The 24,735-nt window shown below is 40.3% G+C and overlaps 2 protein-coding genes across 8 annotated transcripts in view; both read left to right on the forward strand.

The window, feature by feature from the left end:
* Nucleotides 1-24,735, forward strand: part of LOC102300427 (NACHT, LRR and PYD domains-containing protein 14) — a 54,249-nt gene that overhangs the window by 15,924 nt on the left and 13,590 nt on the right. The window lies entirely within an intron of this gene.
* On the forward strand, nt 1-24,735 carry LOC106632325 (nucleotide-binding oligomerization domain-containing protein 1). 7 transcript variants are annotated; one of them, XM_042225001.1, is made up of 11 exons: nt 11-388; nt 1,713-1,765; nt 1,877-1,946; nt 11,234-11,647; nt 11,822-13,457; nt 13,573-13,833; nt 15,820-16,195; nt 20,691-20,695; nt 21,363-21,401; nt 23,421-23,864; nt 24,371-24,735. In XM_042225001.1, exons 4-11 carry the CDS (start codon nt 11,281-11,283, stop codon nt 24,384-24,386), a joined length of 3,144 nt encoding a protein of 1,047 aa, XP_042080935.1. In that variant the 5' UTR covers nt 11-388; nt 1,713-1,765; nt 1,877-1,946; nt 11,234-11,280; the 3' UTR covers nt 24,387-24,735. The 7 variants fall into 7 exon arrangements, with proteins under 7 accessions (XP_042080932.1, XP_042080935.1, XP_042080936.1 ...); XM_042224999.1 differs by lacking the exon at nt 20,691-20,695 and having other exon boundaries at nt 32-388; nt 15,820-16,239; nt 20,979-21,401; nt 24,371-24,730; XM_042225002.1 differs by lacking the exons at nt 20,691-20,695; nt 23,421-23,864 and having other exon boundaries at nt 30-388; nt 15,820-16,239; nt 20,979-21,401; nt 24,371-24,731.

The raw sequence follows: 24,735 nt of genomic DNA on the forward strand, positions 1-24,735 counted from the left end.
GTGTGATAAAGAATCTCTTTAGCATGTGAAAGTGAAATTAATTTGATTGATTGAAGAACTATTCCTGCAGCTAAAAGACTTTACAGAGTTTTACAGCGTCCTGATTATTAAACAGCGACTTTTACATCATTTCTTAACCAGACGGGTTGGAAAAGTGGCGATTTATGACCTAGTTTGCCTGCAGCGGTGGCATCTGGTAAATCCTATAAGTACTTCCTACTTCCTGATCAAGAAAAGTGAAAGGAAAACGTCCAGCCGGCGTTTGGTTCTTTGTTAGTAAAAAAGAGAAAAAAAAAAAAAAAAAAAAAACCCCACAAACTATCTTATGGATTAACACAGAGAGAAACGATCCCAAAAGAAGCGGACACAATGAACTAGCACCATACAGGTAAGATTCAGGTAAGAGGCGTACTGGTTTTAAGCTGTAGAAACTTTACTTTTCGACTGTTTCTGTGATCCACGAGGAAGGACAGCACACTAGGCCGCTTTGGTTCGCATCAAACCCGCCGTCTGTGGAGGGTACAGTGGATATCCGAAGGAAGGGACGTTTTTACAGTTAGTATTGAGTTTAGTCCATTTTATGTCTCTGAGTGTATTTGTATTCTTGCGTTTATGTTCTCTTATCTATTAGGTTCCCTTTGCGCTCGTGTGTGTGTGTGTGTGTGTGTGTGTGTGTGTGTGTGTGTGTGTGTGTGTGTGGGGGGGGTGGGGGGGTCTAGTACTATGTCCTTGTGTTTCGTCTCTCTTTATTGTCATGTACATCCATGTGTGTTTCGACACTCACATAGGTTGTCTGGCGAACTCGATCGGCTCAAGCTGTTTGTGTTATAAAAGAGGTGAAGGCGGCTTTTCTCTCTCTTTTGAAGACCAAAAGAAAGAAGAAGGGAAGAAAATGACTTTTATGTAACTCACGCATTCCTAAACAACTGTCCTAATATACATAAAAATGTAAAAGTGTTGTTTTCAACTTGGTGGTGTGTTGTAGTTAATAGCACATGAAGCAAATGTCCTGCAGGACAGAAAAGTTAGACTTTTGTTATCGTTCGGCTTGGATCGCTTCTTGTCTCCATTCTGATAGTTCGAAAGTTACTCATCACTTATGAGCCGCTGATCCCGGAAGTTGGAATATCTTTGTACCTTTATCATGCTCTGTGCAGATTGCTCCTTTAATCCAAACTTGACTTCTTATTTTCGGCATCTTTTGCAGAGAACTGAAAGATTTTACAGGCAGTTTGAGTTGTTTTAAACAGAAGAAGTAGGCTGCCTATTGTTTAGTTTTTCTTGTGATAACTGTTTGTGTGTGTGTGTGACTAAATGTACATGTTCACAGCCTTTTTTCTTTCTTTTTAGCTCTTTAAATTCGGATTAAACTGCAGTAGAGCAGAGGCACATTGATAATAAACAAATGAGACAAGTTTGACCCATAATGAGGTTTTAATTACTGATAAGCTTAACCCAGAACGTGATTTTAATTACAGAGATTTATGGTTAATGTAGATGTGTACTGAGTTTTTTTGTCTGGCATTTTTATCTTCATTGGAATAACTGGGTTTTATATTTTTATACAATAAACAAGGTGCCCCCCCCCCCAACAAAAAAAACATTATAAAATAAATAAATCTGTTGCTATTAACTTTCCATATTTTGCTGCGCTCTTCAGACCATGTCACCTGCTACAATGCTTTAATAGGAAATTTACTCCCCTGTCACAGAAAATGAAGCTGCTCACACTCAGCATGATGTGATGTGGTGGAGAGAGGAACAGGTGAGATTCCGTGTGAGGATTAAAGCCACTGTAATAACAGACAATAACAGTCTTTGAGCTCACAGTAACACCACAGTCTTACAGTTTTTGATTTTTGTTTCTTGTGATCAGGAAAATAACAGCACAAAGATGCTGAACAGCTGATGGAGTTTCTCATCAGTGGAGACTTTGAGGTTGATGTGTAAGTGTGTCTCTGATACTCTGAAGTCTACAGGTATCTGATAACTGATGTTCCTCTTCAATGCTCTATTACATATGTTTATTAACGAAATATAAATGTAGTTTATTCTGCCCTTTAAATCTTTTAGCTGAACAAACACTGAACACTTTCCTTTAAAAACTCTGCTGTGAACCTAACAGTATGTACAAATAAAGGAAACACTCAGGACACGTTAAGATTCTAAAAGCACATTTTTTTGATGTTATGCAAAGTTAAAGTATTTACAGCCACCACCTCCACCCAGGATTAACTGAAGGATTAAATCTTCAGTTAAAGTTCTGCCTGAGTGTAGAAGGCAGCATATTAGGACACAAACAAACAAAGGAAAAAACAGACAGACGCTGAAGAGCATTAATCTGACACTCAGCAGCTCTGTGTGGTGACAGCAACTAGGGGGAACAAAGGGACCACAGATGTTTCCTCCTCCAACTACAAATCAAATTTAATCAGGTGCAATTCAAAGTTTTTATATAACTACAAAACACTGTTAGCTGGCTAAATGTAAACATATAAACAGTATGAACATCTTTCAAAATCCATATACATGATTTCCATTGACCAGGTAATGGTTAGCGTAACACTTTGACTAGCTGGTCTACAATATTACAATGTGCATAAAGTATAGGTTAGGTGTTTGGGAAGGGATCTCAGAACTGAATTATAGATGGCAGACAGTTGGTGTCATAAACCACCGCCTCTGTTCAAAGATGGTCGTTCACAGTGGACATAAATGGCATCTTTCACTCCTCTTTCAAACCATCTGTCTTCTCTGTCCAAAATTTGAACATTGGCATTAGGGCTGGGCTATATCATACCGTTCATGGTAATACCGGTGTAATTTTGGGCAACAATAGTAAAACGCGCATGCGCAGTGCCTTTGTTTACATACGCACATGGCGGTGATGCAGAATGAGAAGAGCGAAAGTGGATCGTTGAATGAAACAGATGAACCAGAATTGGTTTGTAAAAATGCTGCAACTTCAGTGGTGTGGGACTGGTTTAGCTTTTGTCCGTCAGATACACAACAAAGCACTATTTTTGGTAGCGCATGCTAGCGAGCCATTGTTATTACCGTGTTTTTGGAAAATACGGCATACTTAAAATCAATCCTTTGATTTTTCTGAAAATCAACAGTGCCCCTTATAATCCCGTGTGCCTTATGTATGAATTCTGGTTGTGTTTACTGACCTCGAAACGATTTTATGTGGTACACGGCGCTCGAAAATCTGTCAAATGTTTCAGTACGACTTTGCTAAGCTACGAAGCTGCACCGCTTGATGGATTGTCGGAGCATTACGGCTATAGGCAGGAGCCTCGCAGAGTGATACGTACTGTGCTTCAACATAATATTACCATATTGTGTGTGTATAACCTCGTTTTAAGTTTTGTGGATATTATACATGGTTATGCTGAGGATATGTCGGCCAAGTTCCACTGGAAATGCCTTTTGGTTAAACTGTCAGCAAGGAATTTGCATTTGCACTGTTACATTTGAACTTTTGCACATAAAAAACAGCTGCTTGTTTAAGTGAAAATACATTGATGGGGTTTTTTGCACTAATAAAGTTGTGGAGTTGTAAAGTATTTTGTCTAGTGTCAATTATATCGTCAGCTATATCGTTATCGCAAATTTTCAAATGTATATTGTGATAAATATTTTTGGTCATATCGCCCTGCTCTAATTGGCATCCTTGAAAGAGGGACCTTTGTCCTTTAGATGCAGATGGACAGCCGAGTCTTGTCCCATCGAGGTGGCTCTTCTATGTTGTGCCATGTGTTTATGACGTGGCTGTTTGGTTTCTCCAATGTAGAGATCTGGGCATGCCTCGCTACACTGTACATCATACACCACATTGTTAAATTTCTGTTTAGTAGTTTTGAGTAAATCTGGGACTCTCCATCATTTGACCCTAGAACTGAAGAAGCTTTGTGGATGAGAGGTGAAACGTCTTCAAGCAACTTAAAGTAATCCAGATGCTTTTCTTTCCAAGCTCCTTAGACAGCCTCTATCATATTTTAGACATGGCTGTAGACACTTACTGTTGTATTGCTCTCTCCTGACCTGCTCTTTGCATTTGAACCATAAATCTGAATTTTTTTCGTCTCTAAAAGTAAACAGCGTGGGAGTTCAGATAAATGAGAGGAGACTGAAGGAGAATAATATGCTTATGATATAAGCCTGATGTCCCGAGCCATCCAACTGTTAATCAAGATACTCTTGCTGTTTTTGCACCAGAGCTGCTGTTTCACATCTCTCAGTTAGAATAATAATAAGAAAAGTTAGATGCACAGTTTGTATGCTTTGCAATTGATCGTGCAGCTTAACTTAAGTAGGGCTCAACACTGAACACTCAGAGTGGGGACCAGAGATGGGCAGTAACGCGGTAATCCGATTACTTTTTTCAAGTAACGAGTAATGCAAAGAATTACTATTGCGAGTGCGACGTTCGTGGTAACAGACGTGTGCAGATCAACAATGGATAATATATAGAATACGGGAGAGAGTATGAGCGTGCAGCGTTTAAAGCATGGAAGTACTGACCTTATTTTGAGTTTCATTCCATAAAAAGTCACAAAAACATTAGTGTCCGCTGTACACTGCTTGGGAAGAAAACTTCTTTCTAAAGCGAAAAACTGTCCATAAACCTCTGAGCAAGTACCTAGCACACTGCCACGGGAATGTGAAATTCACAGAGAAATCCCTGGATCCTGGACACTGACAGGAACGCTGCGGCTCCGGGCAAACCTCCGCCTGCTCCACTCCTGCTAAGCAGGTGAAAATAGATTTAAGCGCGACAGGACTCAGTGCCACTGAGTCTTTGATTTTATTTATTTTCTGCTGGGTTTTACTTGCATCTATTTGAAAGACTGAGTGTAAACACAAAAAATTATTTTATTTTATGTGCTGGAATATGCAGAAAATAGGTTTAAATGTTAAACAAATTTAAGACAAACACTGTTGCATCTAATTAAATTTTTGCTTGATGCAATGTGTATAAAGTTAAAAGATTAAAATAAGTTTTAAAAAGAGACTTTTTCATTTGATTACATTTTATATGATGGATTATGCAGAAAAAATAGAATTGGGCTGAAAAGTCTGTTGCTTTATTAAGTATTCAGGTTGTGTATCATGTTTTTAAAAAGTAACTAAGTAACTAATTACTTTAAAAAAGTAATCAGTAAAGTAACAGAATTATGTTTTGGAGATGTAATCAGTAATTAGTTGCTAATTACTTTTTTCAAGTAACTTGACCAACACTGGTGCAGACTGAGTAAAGAATAACAGCTTTGCCACAGACTTCACAGCTTTGAGCTAGCCAGCTCTCCCAATTATGCATTTGTTCTGATTGAGTGCAGAATAAGACATGCTTTTCAATGTGAAATGTAACACATTTTACAGTATAAAACCTGAGTAACTCACTGTGTGTGATTTATTACATTTCATCTATTAATCTGGATTTCACCCAGTATAGCATTGGTTGGATAGCAGTGGTGTTCACCTTGGGGTGTCTGTCAGAACACACAGGATGCTCAAGTAACGTTATTCCTTCTTTAACCCAACAGCACATTAATGCAACCACAGGCTTACAGGTGTGGCGTACAAAAACCCGTAGGTGTGGGTGTGATCTGTAAACAAAACATTAACAGGGATGTCCTTTTTGTTCACAAAGGAAGATGCTGGAGACGGTGGAGCACTTAGTGGTCTGTTGTCCACAGCTAGTGGGTTTATTTTCTTTGTTGCAGGAGTGGGTGGAATCTCTGGGGGAGAAGTTATCTGTACCCTTGTTTGTTTTTGGTCCTAAGTATCAAGTGAAGAAGGGACGGACTCTGGTTCTGATTAATTTTTTGGTTGGTACAGCCAAGCTGGCAATATGGAAGACTGGGAAGAACCAGATGTTAGGTCAGGGTTGGACTGATGCTGTGCAGAGTTTAAAGGGACTGCATCCCATCTGAGAGTAGAGCATGCTTTTTACTCTCCGACTAAAAATCTGGACTCCTTTACAACTATGTGGGGGATTGGACAGGTTTTGTGTTCCATAGGAGCAGATGGGACACTTGTCCTTAATTTTTAAGTGTGTGTGTGTGTGTTGGTTGGAGTTAGTAAATGGTTAGTTCATATTGATGTTGCTGATGATGTAGTAGCAACTTTGTGTTAGGTTTGTTTTTTTGTGTGTGTTTTTTCTTCTTAATGTGGTGTAAATAAAGTTGTGTAAAAAGCCATCATGCTGTCAAACTCATACCGGCTGTGAAGTGTTCGGTGGAGGAAGCTGTTTTAGCTGTAGGAGAGGTGGTGGGTTATGACAGTGTGAAATCTGCCTATCGTATGAATGGTGCGATTGTTATCTTTCTTGATAAGGTAACTAAAGTTCATGATTTTGTGTATGGTCTCTTTGGGGTGCAAACTGTGCTCCTTAAACACAGAAGGCAGGTTTTTATGATCCTCAAAGACAGCGCTAGTGAGCCAAACCTGTCTTTCAGTTTCAAAATAGAGGATTTCAACACCAGAATCTGTGCTCTTCTGCTGAGATCAGGAGGTTCTTACAGAAAACCAAAGGCCTCAGGATGGTGAAAGTGGAGGACTACCTTCCAGACCTGAAGCTTTTTGTTGAATCGGCTCGGGTCTTGACAAAAAAATCTGGAAATTTTGTTGATGATGTGTTGACAGACCAGGAGATTTATCATTTAAAGAAACTGATTTTTAAAGTGAGAGCTCAAGCACTTACTGCTGATGACAATGATAATGTTTAGGAAAATACTCTATATGTTCCTGTCTTTCTTTCTCTGTCTCTCCTTTTTTATGTGCAAATTCAAAATGGGCACATTAAATTTGAATGGTGCTAGAGATGAGGTGAAGAGAGCTGCTTTTTTCAAGCTTATGGATTTAAAGAACTTAGATATGATGTTGGTTTAAGAAACTCAGAGTACTGTTGACAACGAGAGTGACTGGAGGAGGGCTGTGTGTGTGTATGGTGTGTGTGGGGGGATATTTTTTAGTCATAAGTCCAGCTGCGGTGGAGGTGTGGAGATTGTGTTCTCTAAGAATTTTTTTGTTTTATTGAATTTTTTTTTTTTTTAATTGTTTCTTGCTAAGCAGAGGAAATAATCAAGGGCTGTTTACTGAAAGTTAAAGTCAAATATGAAAATGTGAATTTTGTTTTTCTCAATGTATATGCTCCAATTAAAGGAGTGGACAGAATGGGTTTTTAAATGTCCTGTGTGATACTGTTAAGGATTCTAGTGATGATGAGTATTTGTTTTTTATGGGGATTTCAATTGTACTGAAAACCCACTATTGGATAGGAAACACACAGAACCTCATCCTGTGTCCTCTCACAGGCTCAGGCAGCTGGTTGCAGCTGTGGACCTGTCAGATGTGTGGAGGGTTTGCAATGGACATCAGAGACAGTACACATGGAGTCACTCTAAGGACAATCGTTTGTCTTTGGCAAGACTGGATCGTATATACTCATTTAAACACCATTTGAGTATTTTTAAAGACTGTCAGATAACCCCTGTTGGTTTCTCTGATCATTGTCTGGTTTATTGTTCTGTTTTCATTAAAAATGGTAATACATGGAGTGTCTACTGGCATTTCAATACAGCCCCGTTGAATGACAAAGCTTTTAGAACAACCTTTGAGTATTTTTGCTTCAGTAACCAAAAATCAATATCAGATTTTGTTTGTATCCAGCAGTCGTGGGATTTTGGGAAGTGTCAGGTCGAACAATTGTGTCAACATTTTACTCGTAATGTTACGAGAGACATAACCGGATCTATGAGAGACCTATAGAGACTCAGATGGTAGAACTGCAGGGTTTAGCAGCGTCTACAGGAAACCGGGGGCTTTTAGATTCCCTCAAATCTAAAAAGCCTATTTTAGCCGACCTGTTGGGCACGACAGCCAAAGGGGCTTTGGTCAGGTCACATTTCCTCAGCGTCACAGAGATGTCACGTTTCCTCACTTCTTCTTTGGACTGGAAAAGAAGATTGGGCAAAGAAAGACTGTTCACTCTCTAATGTCTGACAGTGGCTCCACAATCTCAGATCCTTCTGAGATCAGGAAGTTTGCTGTCAGCTATTATAAGGACCTTTTTAAGAGTGATTTCTCAGAAAATCCCAGTTTGTGTAATAGTTTCTTCAAGGGACTCCCTCAGGTGGCGGCTGAAGCCAATCGAAAATTGGAGGCTCAGCCAACTTTGCATGAACTTTATACTGCTCTGATTAGTTTTCAGACTGTAGATTCCTGGCATGGATGAGTAACTGTGAGAGGTCCTGTTGAATTTTACAAAGCCTTTTGGTCTTTGATGGGTGAGGATTTTCTGGAGGTTGTCACGGATAGTCTGCAGAGAGGCTTGCTACCTCTGAGCTGTAGACGGGAGCTTATTGCTCTGCTATGCAATTTGAAGAACTGGACCAGTCTCATTGCTCTGTATAGACTATAAGATGTTTCCAAGTCCTGGCCACCAGACTTCGAGATGTGATGGCTTCTGTCATTCATGGAGACCAAACATAGTGCAGGCCCAGCAGGCTGATAAGTGATAACATCACTTTGATTAGAGATATTTTGGACCTCTCTAGCTTTGGGCATAGATATTGGTCTCATTTCTATAAACCAAGAAAAAGCTTTTGACCAGGTTGAAAACCAATATTTGTGGCAAACTTTAACTGCGTTTGGCTTCAGCCTAGGTTTTGTAGCAATGATTCAGGTTCTGTACTGTGACATTACCAGTGTACTGAAACTAAATCAGAATCAGAAGACTTTATTTATCCCCAAGCGGCAATTAACAAACAACAGAGCAGCATAACGTTGAAGATAAGGACAATAAGAACAGGCAATAAGAGTAAAATAATAAATACACAGAATATAGAGTATATACAGTTTTAAAATTACACAGTTTTAAAAGTGACTAAAAGGTGAATAAAGTGTTGGCAGTATAAGAATGGAGTCTTAAATGGTGCATTCAATGTTCTAAGGGGGTGAGGGCAGGGCTGTTCTTTGTCAGGGATGGTGTATTCCCAGGCAATTGAGCCTTTGCTTCACAAATTAAGACAGGACTTTTGTGGTGTTTAGATCCCTGGGTGCAATGTATCTCTAAAGTTGTCAGCTTATGCCGATGATTTAATTGTTCTGGTCAACACACGGAATGATATTGAGATTTTAGGGAACAGAGTTTCTCTTTTTGGTTGTATTTCTTCCGCCAAAATAAACTGGGGAAAGAGTGAGGCTATAACCGTGAGAGGTCAGCTGGGGGATCAGCTCAGTTTGCCTGGAGGCTCTGTGGCACCGGTGGACTTGTGCTGATCCCCCAGTTATATTTAAAGGATCCTGGTGGACTTTTTTGGGGATAAGCTGCACTGGATTCCTCAAAGTTCCTCCCTAGGGAGGAAGGTGGACAAGGTCTGGTCCATTTGGGCAGTAGAGGTGCTGATTTTTGATTTCAGTTTATTCAGAGGCTACTTAAGGACCCCCAGATCTAGTGTGGAGGAGGGTATCGTGCAGTATTCTTCAACAGCTTGGGGGCGTGGGTTTGGACCCATCTCTGTTTCTGATGGACTCGAGCAAGCTGTGTGGGCTCTGCTGAGGAAAGGGAGGCAACAGCAGGCTGTTTCTCTGTACTGGTTGCTGGAAGAACCTGTACAGTTTGGCAGCTTGCTGGATTGCCCTGTGTGGGGGAAGACTACTTTATCCAGACAGCTCCACACTGCACGGGTTTTTTCTCTGAAGTGGGTGTTAGAGCTGGCTGGACCTCAGCTGGATAATCCTGATAGACTTGCTGCCCAGGTTGGAATAAGTTCCACTCGAGTTGTTGTTCAGCTTTTGGATCATTGGAAACACAAGTTAGGTGGAGCTGAATGTTCACTTTTGGCAGGTTATTGTGAAGGCACTCTGTTTCCAAATCATTTAGACCCTTATCCTTCCATCAGACTGTTCCTGGGTTTAAGAACTGCTCTGGTCCTTTACTGGATGGTGTGGATGTTGCGGGGGTGTCCCTGGAAGAGGCCTCTGGAAAAACTTTGTATAGGCTGCTTGTAAAAACTCTCAAAGGAAGTTGAATGGATGCAATGACACAGTGTGGTTGACCCATCTCTCCTTAGCACCTGACATGAAACCAGCATGGAGATCCCTTTATAAGCCTCCCCTCATGAAAAAACATGCAGACTTACAGTGGAGAATTCTTCATGGCATTGTTGCTGTAAATTCTTTTGTTTCTGTTATTAACCCTTCTGTGGAAGACAAATGTCCAACCTGTCAGCAGAGAGAGAAGCTTTATCATTGTTTTCTGAATGTGTTCCCCTCTCAGCTCTGTTTGTACTTCTGAGCACTATCTTCAGTAGATGTGGGGAAGGTTTTACACTGAATGTCTTTATTTGTGGTTTCAAATTTTCTCATCATATGAAGAGCAAATGCCAGCTGCTTAGTATTTTGTTAGGACAGGCAAAAATTATATGAGTAGGAAGAGGAAGGTGACACAAGGGCTGAATGTTGAGGTGGTCTCTGTGTTTGTCAACATGGTGAAGTCTAGGCTGCTGCTAGAATTTAAAGTTTATAAGGCAGCCTCAGACCTACATACTTTTCCTCAGGTCTGGGGTTGCAGAGAGACAATCTGTAGTGTGGTTGAGGAGCACCTAGTTTTTGGGCAGGTGTTGATGTAATGTTTTGATATATTGTGGTTTTTTTTCATTGATTTCAATATAACGGGTGTTGTAATATGTTGATTATTTCATGAGAAATAAACATATTTTTCAAAAATCTAATCTCTCTCTCTCTCTCTGTCTTAGGTGCTGTTTCTTTTCTGAATGTGTTTTGTTACAGATGCAGCAGTGGGTGGCCTGTTGCGCTTTACTAGTGCTTTGTCCTTTTTTGTCTGTTCTCCATTTCTTCCCCTTTTTGTCTTTAATTTGTTTTATGTTGAGACTGTTAACTCACACTACACATATAAAATAAAATAAAATAAAATAAAAATAAAATAAAAAGGACAGTGCGGTTACAACATGATTCTTCTTGCTAAAGCTGCCAGACAGGACAGGTTGATTTAAAAAAGCAAAAACAAAAACAAAAACAACTGTTTCCCCATTTATTTATTGTTTATATTGCTTTATTTAGATCTTATGCATGTGTTCATTAATTTATTTTACATTCCCATATACATTATTTAGTTCAGTTTTATTCTGTCTTAGTTATCTCAAATACATCAGAGGTGTGTTAATTATTTCCAACATTTCTAACCTGGTATCTTGTTCTCTAGATGAGTGAAGCTGGTTCACTGTGCTGGACATACAGAAGCCGTGAAACATGGCCTGTACATCACAGACTGCTGAAGGTTATATCAGAAGTGCAAGATGCCACCTTGTGGGAGGATTAAAGAATCTATCTGTGATTTTAGAGAACTTATATCAGCAAGGAGTTCTCTGTGATGAAGAGGTCAGTAAAATACAGGCAGAGAAGGACGACTACGACAAAACCAGAAGAATACTGGACTCAGTCACAAACAAAGGGCAAAAAGCCTGCTATGAGTTCCTCAAAATTATTGACATGACAAGGAAGAGGACTTTACAGAGACCTCCTCTTCATTCTGGCACCAAGACATTTGACCTGCATCATTGGATCAGCTGCTTTCCCTTCAAGGACGACACAGAAATGAATGCAAACTACTTACAAGGTATTCTGAAGCAAAGATCCAGATTAAATATTTGTTTCATTTCATTTTCTTTGTTATCGTTGATGTACTGATTCTATAAAATGTGCTTTAATATGCTGGTATAAATATGTATCCATTATTTTGTAAGAAAACTACATTTGATTCAAAGTCACTTTGTTTTCTCACTGTTTTCAGGACCAAGACCGTGCCACAGATATCAGGAAAAGTTGAAGTCAAATGCAAAAGAGATGTCAAATAAGTTTTGGGGAAAGAGTAAAAAGCTGTTGGGAGGGAACAAGAAGCCTGATCTGTCGTACGCAACACTTGTATTAGACACAGACGAAAGTGTTTCTCCGTCTAAAATAAAGAAAGTGAAGAAAAAGAAAAGCAAGCTGAGTCGCCCTAAAAAGATGAGAAAATACATCCCTGAGGAGAAACCAGACATTCCCCCCAGTGAGCTGCTGGAAACAGATAAAAACATTCTCTTGGTTGGAAAACCTGGAATTGGAAAGACAGCACTGACTCATGAAATGCTGAGAATCTGGGCAGAAAGAGAAAGCAAAGAGCTTGATTACATGTTTTACTTTGACATGAGGGAAATATCTGACATCATAAGGGACAAAAACTTAGAGGAACTTCTTTTTGGTGTGTTCTGTGAACCTGATGAAGGCAAAGATGAGGTCTTACAGGATATAAAGTACTCTGACAATATCACAATAATCTTTGATGGGATCACAGATCTCTCCTCACAGGTGGTCAAGAAAGTTTTAACAAAGAAACTACTTCGTCTTGCAAAGATCATCATAACATGCAGACCAGATGATGAGGATGAAGACTTGTTTTCTGGGGACTTTCACAGAGTGGAGGTGAAAGGCTTTAGTGAGCAGACTATTAAAACATACTTGTCTGCAACACTCGGTGAAGATCAGGAGAAAGTTTTGAGTAACTTGGAGTTGGTAACTCTTTGTCATGTCCCCATGTATGCACTGATGATGGCTGCTTGCTTTAACTCAGAAGACTCTCCACAGCCATGTACAGTAACTGAGATCTACATCAATATTATTCGATTCTGCCTTCAGATAAACAGCAAAACAAAGAAAAAAGATCTAAATTTCTTCATCAGCACCAAGACAGAAGAAATTCTGTCTCTGGCTGAAGCTGCTTTTCTTGCAACTCAACAAAAATCTGTGAATCTGACAGACCTGACCTGTGAAGACATCTGTGTCCTGTCCTTCCTGAAACCACTTCTCATTAAGGAGGCCGTGACTGAAACAATAACCACACATGCATTCCTCCATTACACAGTGCAGGAGTTTTTTGCAGCACTGTGGCTCCTGAAGAATCCTGATAAAATCAGAGATGTTTTTCAGCAGTGCCTCACAGAGGAGAAGAAACACATGAAACATCTGATCCCCTTCATGTGTCGACTGTTGAATGAGAAGAGCCCAAGTTTGATGAAGCATCTGATTCCAGATCAGGACCTGAAGAATACATCTAACTGGTTCTTCAAGGAGCTGATTAACACATTTCTTCCTCATCTGTGTGAGCAAGAAGAGGCTGATACTGAGGACAGTGGGCTCCATGTCCACATACTGTTCTTATGCCAGTGCTTGTATGAGTCCCAGAGTCCTGAAGCATGCATCTACCTTCTAGACAAACTGGACTACCATCTTGACCTCAGTGGAGACAGTCTGGATCCTTACCCTTGCTGTGCTGTGGCCTTTGTGGTCACTCAGTCAAAGGAAAGGAAAATATGTCTGAACCTCGAGGATGTTGTGATATCAGAACAAGGAATGAGACAGCTGTTTGAATGCTTTAAAAATGTTCAGTGGTAAGAATGAACATGTAGTTTTAGGGTTATATTACTGCTTAGGTTAGATCCTTTAATGAGACGCGTATTCTTGGTTAGTTTTACTCTGAGGTAATGATCTCTTTTTCAATTGTAGGTCTGGCCCTCTGCCTCGACAGCTTTGGGAGATTTTTCTTATCAATGAAGAGCAGATGAACTTTGTAAGCTTACTCAGCCTAGATGGAAACCTTCACCTTCTAGTTGATGGTGAAAAGAAGCTTTTTGAAAGAGCTGTGCAAGTCATGCAGAGGATGCCTACAAAGGTTAATGTGTGCCTCCACTGGGACAAAGAAACTCCTGCCTGTCACAGTCAGTGTGAGTCTCTGTTAAAGGCTTTGCCGTTCATCAGCTCACTCAGGTATGTAGTTTTTGCTTTCAAATAATTATGACTGTTAAAATGGAAAAAATAGGTTTTGACTTGACTTTAATACTTGTTACCGAACTTGTTAGTAACTTGTTAGTAATTGGCCAGTCCCAAGAACTGCCTCATCTGCGTTTTTGTCTTGGGATGCAGGTAATTGCTGTTGTTTTATCCATCTGAGGATGCACCTGCCCAACTCCCACGTGGTACCCCAAATACTGTACCTCCCTCCGTCCAACAGTGCACTTCTTCTGGTTCCCCGTGAGCCCCGCCTGCCTCTGGGACTCCAGCACCATGGCCACCCGCTGCACGTGCTCTGCCCAGTTGTTGCTATGGATGATGACATCATCCATGTAAGCGGCAGCATATGCAGCTTTTAAACACAGTACCCGGTCCATAAGGTGCTGGAAAGTGGTCAGGGCTTCAAATAAGCAGAATGGAAGTGTGATTAATGGGTGCAAACTGTAAAGAGTGGATAAGGCTGTTTTTTTGTTCCCTTAGACTCTGCAGATAAGGTAATGTGCAAGTAGCCCTTGGTTAAATCCAGTTAAGTAAAAAAGCGAAAAAAGCTCATCGATCCGGGGCATGGGACAAGCATCAGTCTCTGACACCTGATTCACCTTGAAATAGTCCACACAGAACTGTATAGACCTACCTTTCTTCTGTTGATGCCATCTTTATCATTTCTGCCAATTCCTTTTGAACAGTCTGTCTTTTGTGCTCAGATAACCTGTAGGACTGTGAATGCACCGTCACGCCAAGCTGCATTTCAAAGTGATGCTCCATGAGATTCATATGGCCAGGCAGAGGAGAGACATCCACAAACCGCTATTTTTGAAATGGGTGTTAACCGCTGCTCTCTGGGCCTGTGTGAGATGGTTATCACAATGGTGGAATTTGGCACCTCCAGCCCCAATTCATCTCTTTCCTTAACCAGGCTCACAAGAGCAGCGGTTTCAGCCCCTATCTATGCTTTAAGGAGATTGAGGTGATAGATCTGTGTGGTTCCGCCCCTGTCTGACCATGCCACCTTGTAGTCCACGTCCCACACTTGCCATGTGACCACGAAGGGCCCTTGCCACTTGGCAAGTAGCTTTGAGCTATAAGACGGGAGTAATACAGCACTTTATCTCCCAGTAGAAATTGCCTGGGTCTGTTGTACAGGTGCTGGTGTTGTTCCTTGGCCTGAACTAAATCCTCCCGTGATAACCTATCCAACGCTTGAAGCTTTGCTCTCAGGTCCAGGACGTATTGAATCTCATTTTTAGCAGGGCTTGGACTCCCCAGTTTTCTTTAATAAGGTTGAGCGCCAACCACAGTTTCCTGCCGAACAATAACTGAAAGGGAGAAAATCCCAGCACCGCTTCAGGGCTGACCATCGTGAATACACCGACCATCGTTTCTTATCACTTGGTCGAAGGCTGAGCGTAGGTTGTCATCTCGAGACTGTTCCAATAGAAAAATCTTCCGTGGAGCACGCTGCCGTATGCTCCTCCCTGGAGCCGGTGTTGGATGACCCCACATCACCGCTCAGCATATTTACTAACTATGCTATGCGTCCTCTTATGTCCGGATGTAATAGCATTTTAATACCTGAAACTACCATAATCTAACAAGAATGTTTGAATGACAGATTAGGGTTTAAAGCAGGGGTGGGCAACTCCAGGGTCAACAATTACAACCATAAACACACAAAAAAAAAACCTTAGGGGTGGCTATTTTCCGCTGTTTATTTTCAATACCATGTTTTAATAGGTAGCTAATTTTAACTTTTAACTTTAACATTTGTATTTATATGTAACACAGTATCATTGCTGTCTCAGAATTGGGTTTGTACAAGCATGGGCATTCTACATTTATAATAAGTTTTTTCCCCTTTTGTATTCCAGCATGACACTGACCCTGATCTACTCCTGCTATACATTGGGTGCTTAAAGTTTGATCAAATCAAGTTTAACAGAAATCTGAAATTTTGTTTTTCAGCTTCAGAGGTCCAGTTTCATGGAGGCAGGAGAAATACCATGGGACACTGGAGAGGGAGCAGAAGAGGCTATTCATGGATTTATGCCTGAAAGCAGCACTTCAATATAAAGAAAAAAACAAACATATACTGAAAAGGCTCCTCCTATTGTTTCCAGTTAAAACGGACATAGACAACATCTTTCTTGATTTGTTTGAACATGTGAAAGAGTTTTCAAGTGACTTTAAAATGGCTTTGAAGCCATTTTTCCAGTCAGCTCCTGCAGTCTGGTCCATAAACCTCTCAGAGAGAAAGACCTCCATCCTCCTGGAAGTGCTGAAACTCCAACCAGAGAAGAAACAAGTGGAGCTGACAGACTGCTCACATGAAGAGAGTGAAGTACTGATTTTACTTCAGTGTCTGCCTTATATCTCACAGCTCAGGTAAATGAATGCTATTTTTGTCATTTATGTCAGAAGTGTCAAATAAATTTTACAATGCGGGCCACATACTGGTCCCTTTGGTCTTAAGTGGGCTGGACCAGTGAAACTCCCCTTTGTGTAAGTATAAAGAAGTTACTCATTCAGTACAACTTTAGATATACAATAGAAATCAAAACAACAGTTGCATCAAGGCCCTTTATATTTTAAGGTAGACCCTACAATAATACGTACAGAGGAAAACCCAACAATCACATTCAACCCTATGAGGAAGCACTTTGGGGAAAGTGGGAAGGAAAAACTCTCTTTTAACTAGAAGAAATCTCCCGCACAACCAGGCTAAGGAAGGGGCGGCCATCTGCTATGACCAGTTGGGGTGAGAGAAGGAAGACATGCTGTGGAAGAGTCAGAGATTAATAACATGTAATGATTCAATGTGTTAATAGACACTATGTGTCATCATGGGAATTTCCCAGCAGCCTATACCTATTGCAGCATAACTAAGGTCACCTGATCCAGCCCTAACTATACGCTTTAGCAAAAAGGAAAGTTTTCGTTTTTAAGCCTAATCTTAAAAGTAGAGAAAGTGTCATGTCTGCTGTGGCAGATCATGTGGAGTGGAGAGAGATTGGACACAAATCCACACACTTGCAAAGGACTTAAACTGAAATGGAGCCTTTATTAGTGGCAGAACAGAACACAAACAAAACATTAAAAGAGACAATGACTAAACTACAAAACCTAAACTGGGAAGAAACTAAAACATAGCTCATAGAAAAAACCCCACCTGGAACATGGGAAACTTGAGACGTGGACGTGCAAAGGGAGATACACAGACGATACTGCATCAAACAGAGGAACACAAAGGGCTTAAATACACAGAGAGGCAGCGAGAGGATGGGAAACAGGAGGGAAACAGAGCTAGAGACAATCAGACAAACGAGACAGAAAGGAAGCAAAATTGAATGCATTAGCATGGGACGCAAGATTGTCAAAGTAAAACAGGAAATTTGAGACACACACTTAAATAGATTTGACACTCTTACTGGGGAAAGAAGCAGATATGAGAACATAGGCAACTGGGGGAGACAGAGAGGAAACACAGAAGCAAAATGAAAGGAAAACAGGAACATAAAGACAAGAAGACAAAAGAGAGTAGACATGAAGGGAGGAACACAGGGAAGCCACAGACAGAGACTATACACAGGCTAAGTTAAACACTGAGGGAGGGAGAACTAAGATCACTAATAACCTAAGAAATCAAGATAACCAAAACTATAAATAACTGTACTAAAAAAACAAGTAGCCAGAGAATTCAAAAAACAAAACAGTTCTGGGGGCTGACCGCATGTGAAGCAGCAACAACGAATCAGTTCTAGGGGCCAACTGTTTGAGAAATGTCGGTGATTAATCCGTACTGGGGGCTGACCACGTGGGAATCAGCGGCAACAAATCAGTTCAGGAGGCCCCACATGACGATGACCCTCCAGGACTCTGACAAAGGAGAAAAAAGAAGCAGGGAACTTCAAGTGGAATGGAAGGTGGCTGGTGATGGGATGGGTGTTGGCATGCTCTGGCATGTGCAGGCTGAGGAGGCCATGCAGGATGTGGCCATGCAGGACATAGCCAAGCAGGATGTGACCTGGCAGGCACGCAGCCATCTAAGTCTGGTGGAGACAGAGCTGGACCACACACCGCAACAACCTCTGGCAAAGACGGAGCTGGAACAGACGGCACAACAACCTCTGGTGGAGATGTGGCTGGGCCAGATGGTGGCATAGGTGGTTGAGCAGGTGGTTGAGCTGGTGGTGGCGTGGACGCCACAGACGATTAAGCAGGTTGTGGCTGGATGGCCTTGCCAGAGCCTCCGGCCAACACGGAAGGTGGCTGGACAGGCTCACCAGAACCTCTAGTGCATACCTCCAGCAAAGAATATTAAGACAAAAACACAATCACTGGGTCACCAGACCAGGACCATGACAGATAGTGTCTGTTTCCCAAATCTAAACTGGAAGCTGGTTCCACAGAAGAGGAGCCTGAAAACTGAAGGCTCTGCATCCAAATCTACTTTTGAATATTCTAGGAACAGTGAAGCAAATCTGCACATTTGAGAGTGAAGTGGTCTAATAGGGTGATATGGTACTATAAGGTCATTAAGACAAGATGGAACCTGATTTTTCAAGACCTTGTATGTAAGGAGCAGAATTTTAAAGTAAATTCTGTATTTAACAGGGAGGCAATGAAGAGAAGCCAATACAGGAGAAATATGACAGCCCATTGTTCTTTCAGTGGTGCTAGTTTCAGCCATTATGCAAATGAACTGTTTATAAGATTGGGGAAACCTACAGTCAGCTGAGACTGAAGAAGTCCCTTGGATGAGTGATGAAATGTTTCTCCCACGGAAAACGCTACGTCTGGATGAACAGAATCAACTTTTGGGGATTTACTTACCTGAATGATTGAGCATGCATCAAGACATTTTGGATTAACTGAAGGCTTTTCATGGAGTTTTTAGGAAATTCTGATAACAATGAATTACAGTAGCCAGGCATTAAAGTAATAAATGCATGAACTAGTTTTTCAGTGTCACACTGAGACAAGATATTTCTAATTTTAGAAATATCACACAAATGGAAGAAATGAGTCCTACATATTTGTTTAATATGTACATTGAAGTCTAAAAGACAGGTTGATGGTTTGGAGGAAGTAATTTCTGAAGTTAACTCAGAAAGATCAACTGGAGAAAAAGACTCTAAATAAATATCAGTCGTACTGAAAGCAGCTTTAGATCACAGGTGTCAAACTCCAGTCTTCAAGGGCCAGTATTCTGAAACTTTTAAATGTATTCCTGCTGCAACACACCTGAATAAAATTAGTACTGCATCTTCCGCACTATAAGGCGCACTTAAAATCCTTTAATTTTCTCAAAAATCAACAGTGCGCCTTATAATCTGGTGTGCCTTATGTATGAACTCTGGTTGTGCTCACTGACCTTGAACCGATTTTATGTCGTACACGGCGCTCAAAAATCTGTCAAAAAATGCTTTAGTACGACTTTGGTAAGCTACAAAGCCACACTGCTAGATGGATTGTCAGAGCATTACGGCTACCGTAGTCAGGAGCCTCACGAAGTGATCTGGGTCCAAAATTCCGTCGGCTTCAGGTCCCAAAGTCAAACGATCACTGCAGCATCACTGAGAGTTAAAAACTGTCTGAATTCTTTCATCTTTAATAAAATGATCAGCATTGCTGCTTTAACAGGTGTAACAATTAAGTTTAACATCCAGGCATCCATGTTAACAGAATGTATTAAATTTAATAGAGTGAGAAGTTAGCAGGACGTTAGCGCGCTAGTTTCCACCTAAACGTGATATCGCATGTTCTGACTGAGCGACTGAGTTCTGTACAGCTCTGCTATCACTTAGACAGAAAACTATAGACAGAAAACTAAAAAGCAGGGACGTTTGTAGGGTTACTGAAGTTGGACTAGCTGGTATATAGTGATGTGCTATGTGATCGCTATCGACACAACTAGCGACACAGCCTAAGAAGGCTGAGCTACTTGACACGAACCAACGAAAGATGTCCAAAGGTGATGAGGAGAATTTGGCCGAGCAGCTATTGTAGACCCCCTCTGCTAGGTGACAGGAGGGGGATAACATACACAATTCCCCACACAAAACCTGAGTAAAATAAAAGGTTTTATTGCAAACTTTAAAAAGAAAAATGACAAGGCTGTTCTACAGACCACTGGGCAACCAATTAATACATAAAGAAAAAAAACTGTCAAAAGTAAAAGCTAAGGGTTAACTAAAGCAAGTTAGTATTATTAGAGTTTTGTGATGCTAAGTTCAGCTGTATACCAGGTTTAACAAACAAAGTGCAAAAGAGAGGGAGATGAGGGGGACACTGCACGTTCACTTCTGAGCAGTAGCCCCCGTTGTGTGAAGGATTGTCATTTCCTCTTGGAGTGTCATGGGATCCCCAGGCAGCCAATCATCTGCGTGGACTGGCACACTTCAATCTGCATAAAAGAGGGCTGGCACAGGTCTCCCAGTAACCTATTCACAGAGATGAGGGTTACTCCAAAGTAATCAATATTCCAGGGATGAGTCAGGGAAGCCTTATCAAAAACATTCTGAAACTGAGACAAAAAATTGTCATAGGTTATTTCAGGATTAGCGCACAGCACCACCTGTACCCATGCCAGAGTGTGATCCCGTAGTAGCTGGACAAAATACGAGATCTTAACCCCATCATTAGAGAAAGCATGCGGCTACTGAGCGTGTCTTTCCCAGGATTAAAGGTGTTGACTACCTTGTCTGTAGATTTGTTAATTAAATTTCCATAACAGCAGGAAACAGTGTAATCGTTCCTTGGAATTAGTGAAATGGCCAAAGCAAAAAAAAACAAAACACAAAAACCCCAAAATCTAATTAAATCATTGGCCCTAGCTGAGGTTAGAAACTTCCGATTTAAAAAATTACATTAGCTTAAAATACACTGTACTGAGTAGGTATTACTCTTTTATGACACACTGTTCTTAGAAGAAAATACCAAATGTTTATATTTTTAAAATTTTTCAGTAAACTATAATACAAAGAACTTAGATTTCTTTTCTATATAAATCTGTTTCAGCTGCTTTCGTTTGATAAGGTAAAATATGTTAGTACATTTTTTCAGTTAAATATTTTTGTACCTCTTTCCAGTTACTGAATGCTTTTTTTCAATTTTCCTTCCAGTTTCTCTCCTTTATTTTTACTCTCAAGCCAAACTAAGTTAATGTGGGAAGAAGCAGACGGAGAACAGCAACCAGGAGAGAAGATACTGCAGCTGTTATCATCAGTGTGCAAACGTGGAACTTTCCCTTTTACTTACAGACAGAAAGCTGTTGAATATCAGTGTGACTTCCTGCTGTATCTGTGCTCCCATGTGAAGGACTGTGAGACTAAAACAGGCTTGAGTGTCCTTCCATCATTACAGTCAGTTTTCCAGTCAGCTCCTGCAGTCTGGTCCATAAACCTCTCAGAGAGAAAGACCTCCATCCTCCTGGAAGTGCTGAAACTCCAACCAGAGAAGAAACAAGTGGAGCTGACACAGTACACTCATAAAAAGAGTAAAATTAGGAGTTTCCTGCAGTGTCTGCCTTATATCTCACAGCTCAGGTAAATGAAATCTTCTTCACATGATTAAATCTACATAAAATGAAGTGCTCCCTGAAACAACACTGGAAATATTTTACGTTCTATCAATAATAACTTAATTGTAACTTTTACCTTGTATGCATTTGTAATTGTTATCAGTTTTATTTTTATTAGTTTTGATCTATGTAGGCTACTAAAGGATAGGGGAGGGGAAGTTAAAGTAAAAGGAAAAATGGGCCACAAGCTAGAGTCATAGGAGGACTAAGGTGCAGAAGAATGACCGGAGTCACAGGTAAAACTGTTTTGACTTGTATTAAACATCAATTTCATAAAGAGGAATGACAATATGAAAATAGAATACAATAATAGCAATAACAGTAATACCCCAGAATCATATCTGAGCTCACATATGTCTGTCATGCCGGCTTAATAGTCAGTGTTTAGTTAAGTGAAATCCAGAAGGTCAGATGTCTGTGATTGGTGCGATTTCGTCCGACCGCACTGTTGCAATTGTTCTTGAGGGAAGAGCAAGCTGCCCTTCTGAGCCAACCTGGAATGGCTATGGTTCTTTCAAAGGGAGAAGCTCACCGTCTCCCTTGGCAAGGAAGAAATCCAGGTCTCACGATCTCACAAAAAACCAAGCCTGTAAACAACAGCACTATCACTGATTAAAATCACATTCCATAGTTATGTATATGGCCATATGTAAATAATGCAAGTGCTTTAACCAGAACAAGCACAAACCATTAATTCTAGTTTCTAACAATATTCTTTACAGTGCTGCTTAATCATGGAATGTAATTTATTGAATCACAATCAGCCTATTGGTTCATAAAAGGTTCACAATTTTTATCAGATATGATGAATAAACCATAAACTATGGTAGATTATTTTCATACAGTATTGCACCTTCAGATGAATTGCAGGACTATTGCTTTGCATGTTAAACCAATGAAGCAATATGTTAATTACAGTGTTCCCTCATTTATCGCGGGAGTTACGTTCTAAAAATAACCCGCGATGGGTGAAATCCACGAAGTAGCCAACTTTATTTTTTACAATTATTATAGATGTTTTAAGGCTGTAAAACCCCTCACTACACACTTTATACAGTTTTCTCAGACAGGCATGAACATTTTCACACTTTTCTCTCTTGTCTAAAGACTCTTAAAGTCTTATCTGACTGTTTTGTTTCACTTAACGCACCTGATAATCTGGTGTGCCTTACGGTCCGAAAAATACGGAAACTTCTACCTTCCTTTACCATGTCCAGAAATCCAACTTTTTGTGCGATGGTTAGCGTCGTCCTCTGCCTTTTGGGTGTTACCGCAGGTGCCTTTGACGGTGCAAAACGTTTTGTCGACATTGTCTGCCTTATATCTCACAGCTCAGGTAAATAAAATGTTCTTCACATGATTAAATCGACACAAGATGAGATGCTTACTGAAATCAACAGAGAAAATATTTTCCGTTCTATGATTTTTAATGTAATATTTCTCTGCTATCAGTTTTATAGTGCCACATTAGTTTTATCCACATTGATCCTTCATTTCACACAAATGTTGTAAATTGACTAAAGATCAGTGTTCAATGTTTTCTTCTTCTTACTGACTTGTTGTTAACACTCACTTGAGTTTTAGTCCCGTGAACATTCAAATGAAAGAGCTGAGCTGTTTTTGAAGCTTCATGTCTGACTTACTAAATCAATCAGTTTCCACTTTGAAACATGTGACAGTCTTCTGTCTGTGTGACAATAATGAAATGATGTTTAATAAGAATCAAACAGTAACAATAACACAGCCATGTTAAAAGAACAAGAACATGTCACATCAGCTTTAAGATAAAACAGGATCAAGCATCTGTTGCTCTAAAGTCAGACAGCAAATAAAATGACAGTCACAGTTCAGTACACAGTGATTTCACACACAGGATTAATGTTTGTGTTGTGAGTCAGTAAGATGGAGTCCATCAGTAGTGTGTGGTTGTTTTTATGCAGCTCACATCAAATCATCACTAAATGTTTCCTTCTTGTTGTTCCAGTGTTGATGATGAGACATCAGATGAAGACACAACGAGGTTCTTTGTGAATCTGTTCTGTGCAGCAGCAGAGAGAGAACAGCAGACAGGAGAGAAGATACTGGAGCTGTTATCATCAGTGTGCACATATCAAACATTCCCCTTTGGGAATGGAAACTTGAGTGATTATGGAAAGAAGTGTCAAAGTGACTTCCTGCTGGATCTCTATTCCAAATTGAAGGACTATGAGACTAAAACAGGCTTGAGTGTCCTTCCATCATTACAGTCAGTTTTCCAGTCAGCTCCTGCAGTCTGGTCCATAAAGCTCTCAGAGAGAAAGACCTCCATCCTCCTGGAAGTGCTGAAACTCCAACCAGAGAAGAAACAAGTGGAGCTGACACACTACACACATAAAAAGAGTAAAATGAGGAGTTTCCTGCAGTGCCTGCCTTATATCTCACAGCTCAGGTAAATGAAATATTCTTCACATGAGTCAAATATCTGTAAGAAAAGATGTGCTGTGAAAAGAAGTGATGGAAATATTTGAAGCTCCATAAATTGTAAAGTGATGATTTTGTCTTGTGCTATTTGTTTGTCATCAGCATCATATTTGTGACTTTATCTACATGGATCATATTGTAAATGTATTCAGACTCTGTCATATTTCAGAGGGAAACGTGCTCAGTACACCACTGTGTTTCACTGACCTGTTCAGCTGTTTGTTGCTATGAAGTTTCATATTTTCTATAAATCTCAGATGAAACAGGATCTAAAGTAAAGAAGTTTCTCATCAGAAAGGTTGAATTTGATTTAGATTTGATAGGTGAAGAAATGAATAGATTTCATGTTAAATTCAATAAGCTGATGTAAGTTGTGTGAATGAAGGTGAGCATGTGACTGAGCTCATGCAGCAGAGAGGAGAGTGTTGGAGTGCACACACGTGTTTGATGGAAACTTGCATGTTTGACCTGCAGCAGAATCATGAAATGATGTGAAGAAGAAGAAGAACGTAGCTCAGTGCTGACAAGTCAGTCCTGTTTAAAGCTGCTCTTAAAACAACAACAACGTGACATCAAATGTTTAAAGTCAAAGTTCAAACTGTTTGTGGCTTTTTGAAAATGAGAGCAGCTTCAAATTCAAAGCAGCTGTGAACCATCTCTATGCTGCAGTGATACAGCCAGAAACCTGAATCAATCATCGCCATGGAAACAACATGAAAGCAAACTCAATGAGTCCTTCAGTGAGTAACTCAGTAAATGAATGAGTTACATGAAGCTGCACTTTATCTCCAGACTTTGTTGAACTTTACTGAACATGATGATGATGATGGTAGCAGCTC

The sequence above is a fragment of the Haplochromis burtoni genome, unplaced genomic scaffold (assembly GCF_018398535.1).
Source record: "Haplochromis burtoni strain Fernald_Lab_line unplaced genomic scaffold, NCSU_Asbu1 Contig_157, whole genome shotgun sequence".
NCBI classification, from domain to species: domain Eukaryota; kingdom Metazoa; phylum Chordata; class Actinopteri; order Cichliformes; family Cichlidae; genus Haplochromis; species Haplochromis burtoni.

Excerpts from the sequence above, each read along its gene's own strand:
- LOC106632325 (XM_042224999.1), top strand. The coding sequence starts at position 11,281 with ATGGCCTGTACATCACAGACTGCTGAAGGTTATATCAGAAGTGCAAGA. Across the intron at positions 16,240-20,978 it reads CCTTATATCTCACAGCTCAG|TTTCTCTCCTTTATTTTTAC; the intron begins GTAAATGAATGC and ends TTTTCCTTCCAG. Across the intron at positions 21,402-23,420 it reads CCTTATATCTCACAGCTCAG|TGTTGATGATGAGACATCAG; the intron begins GTAAATGAAATC and ends TTGTTGTTCCAG.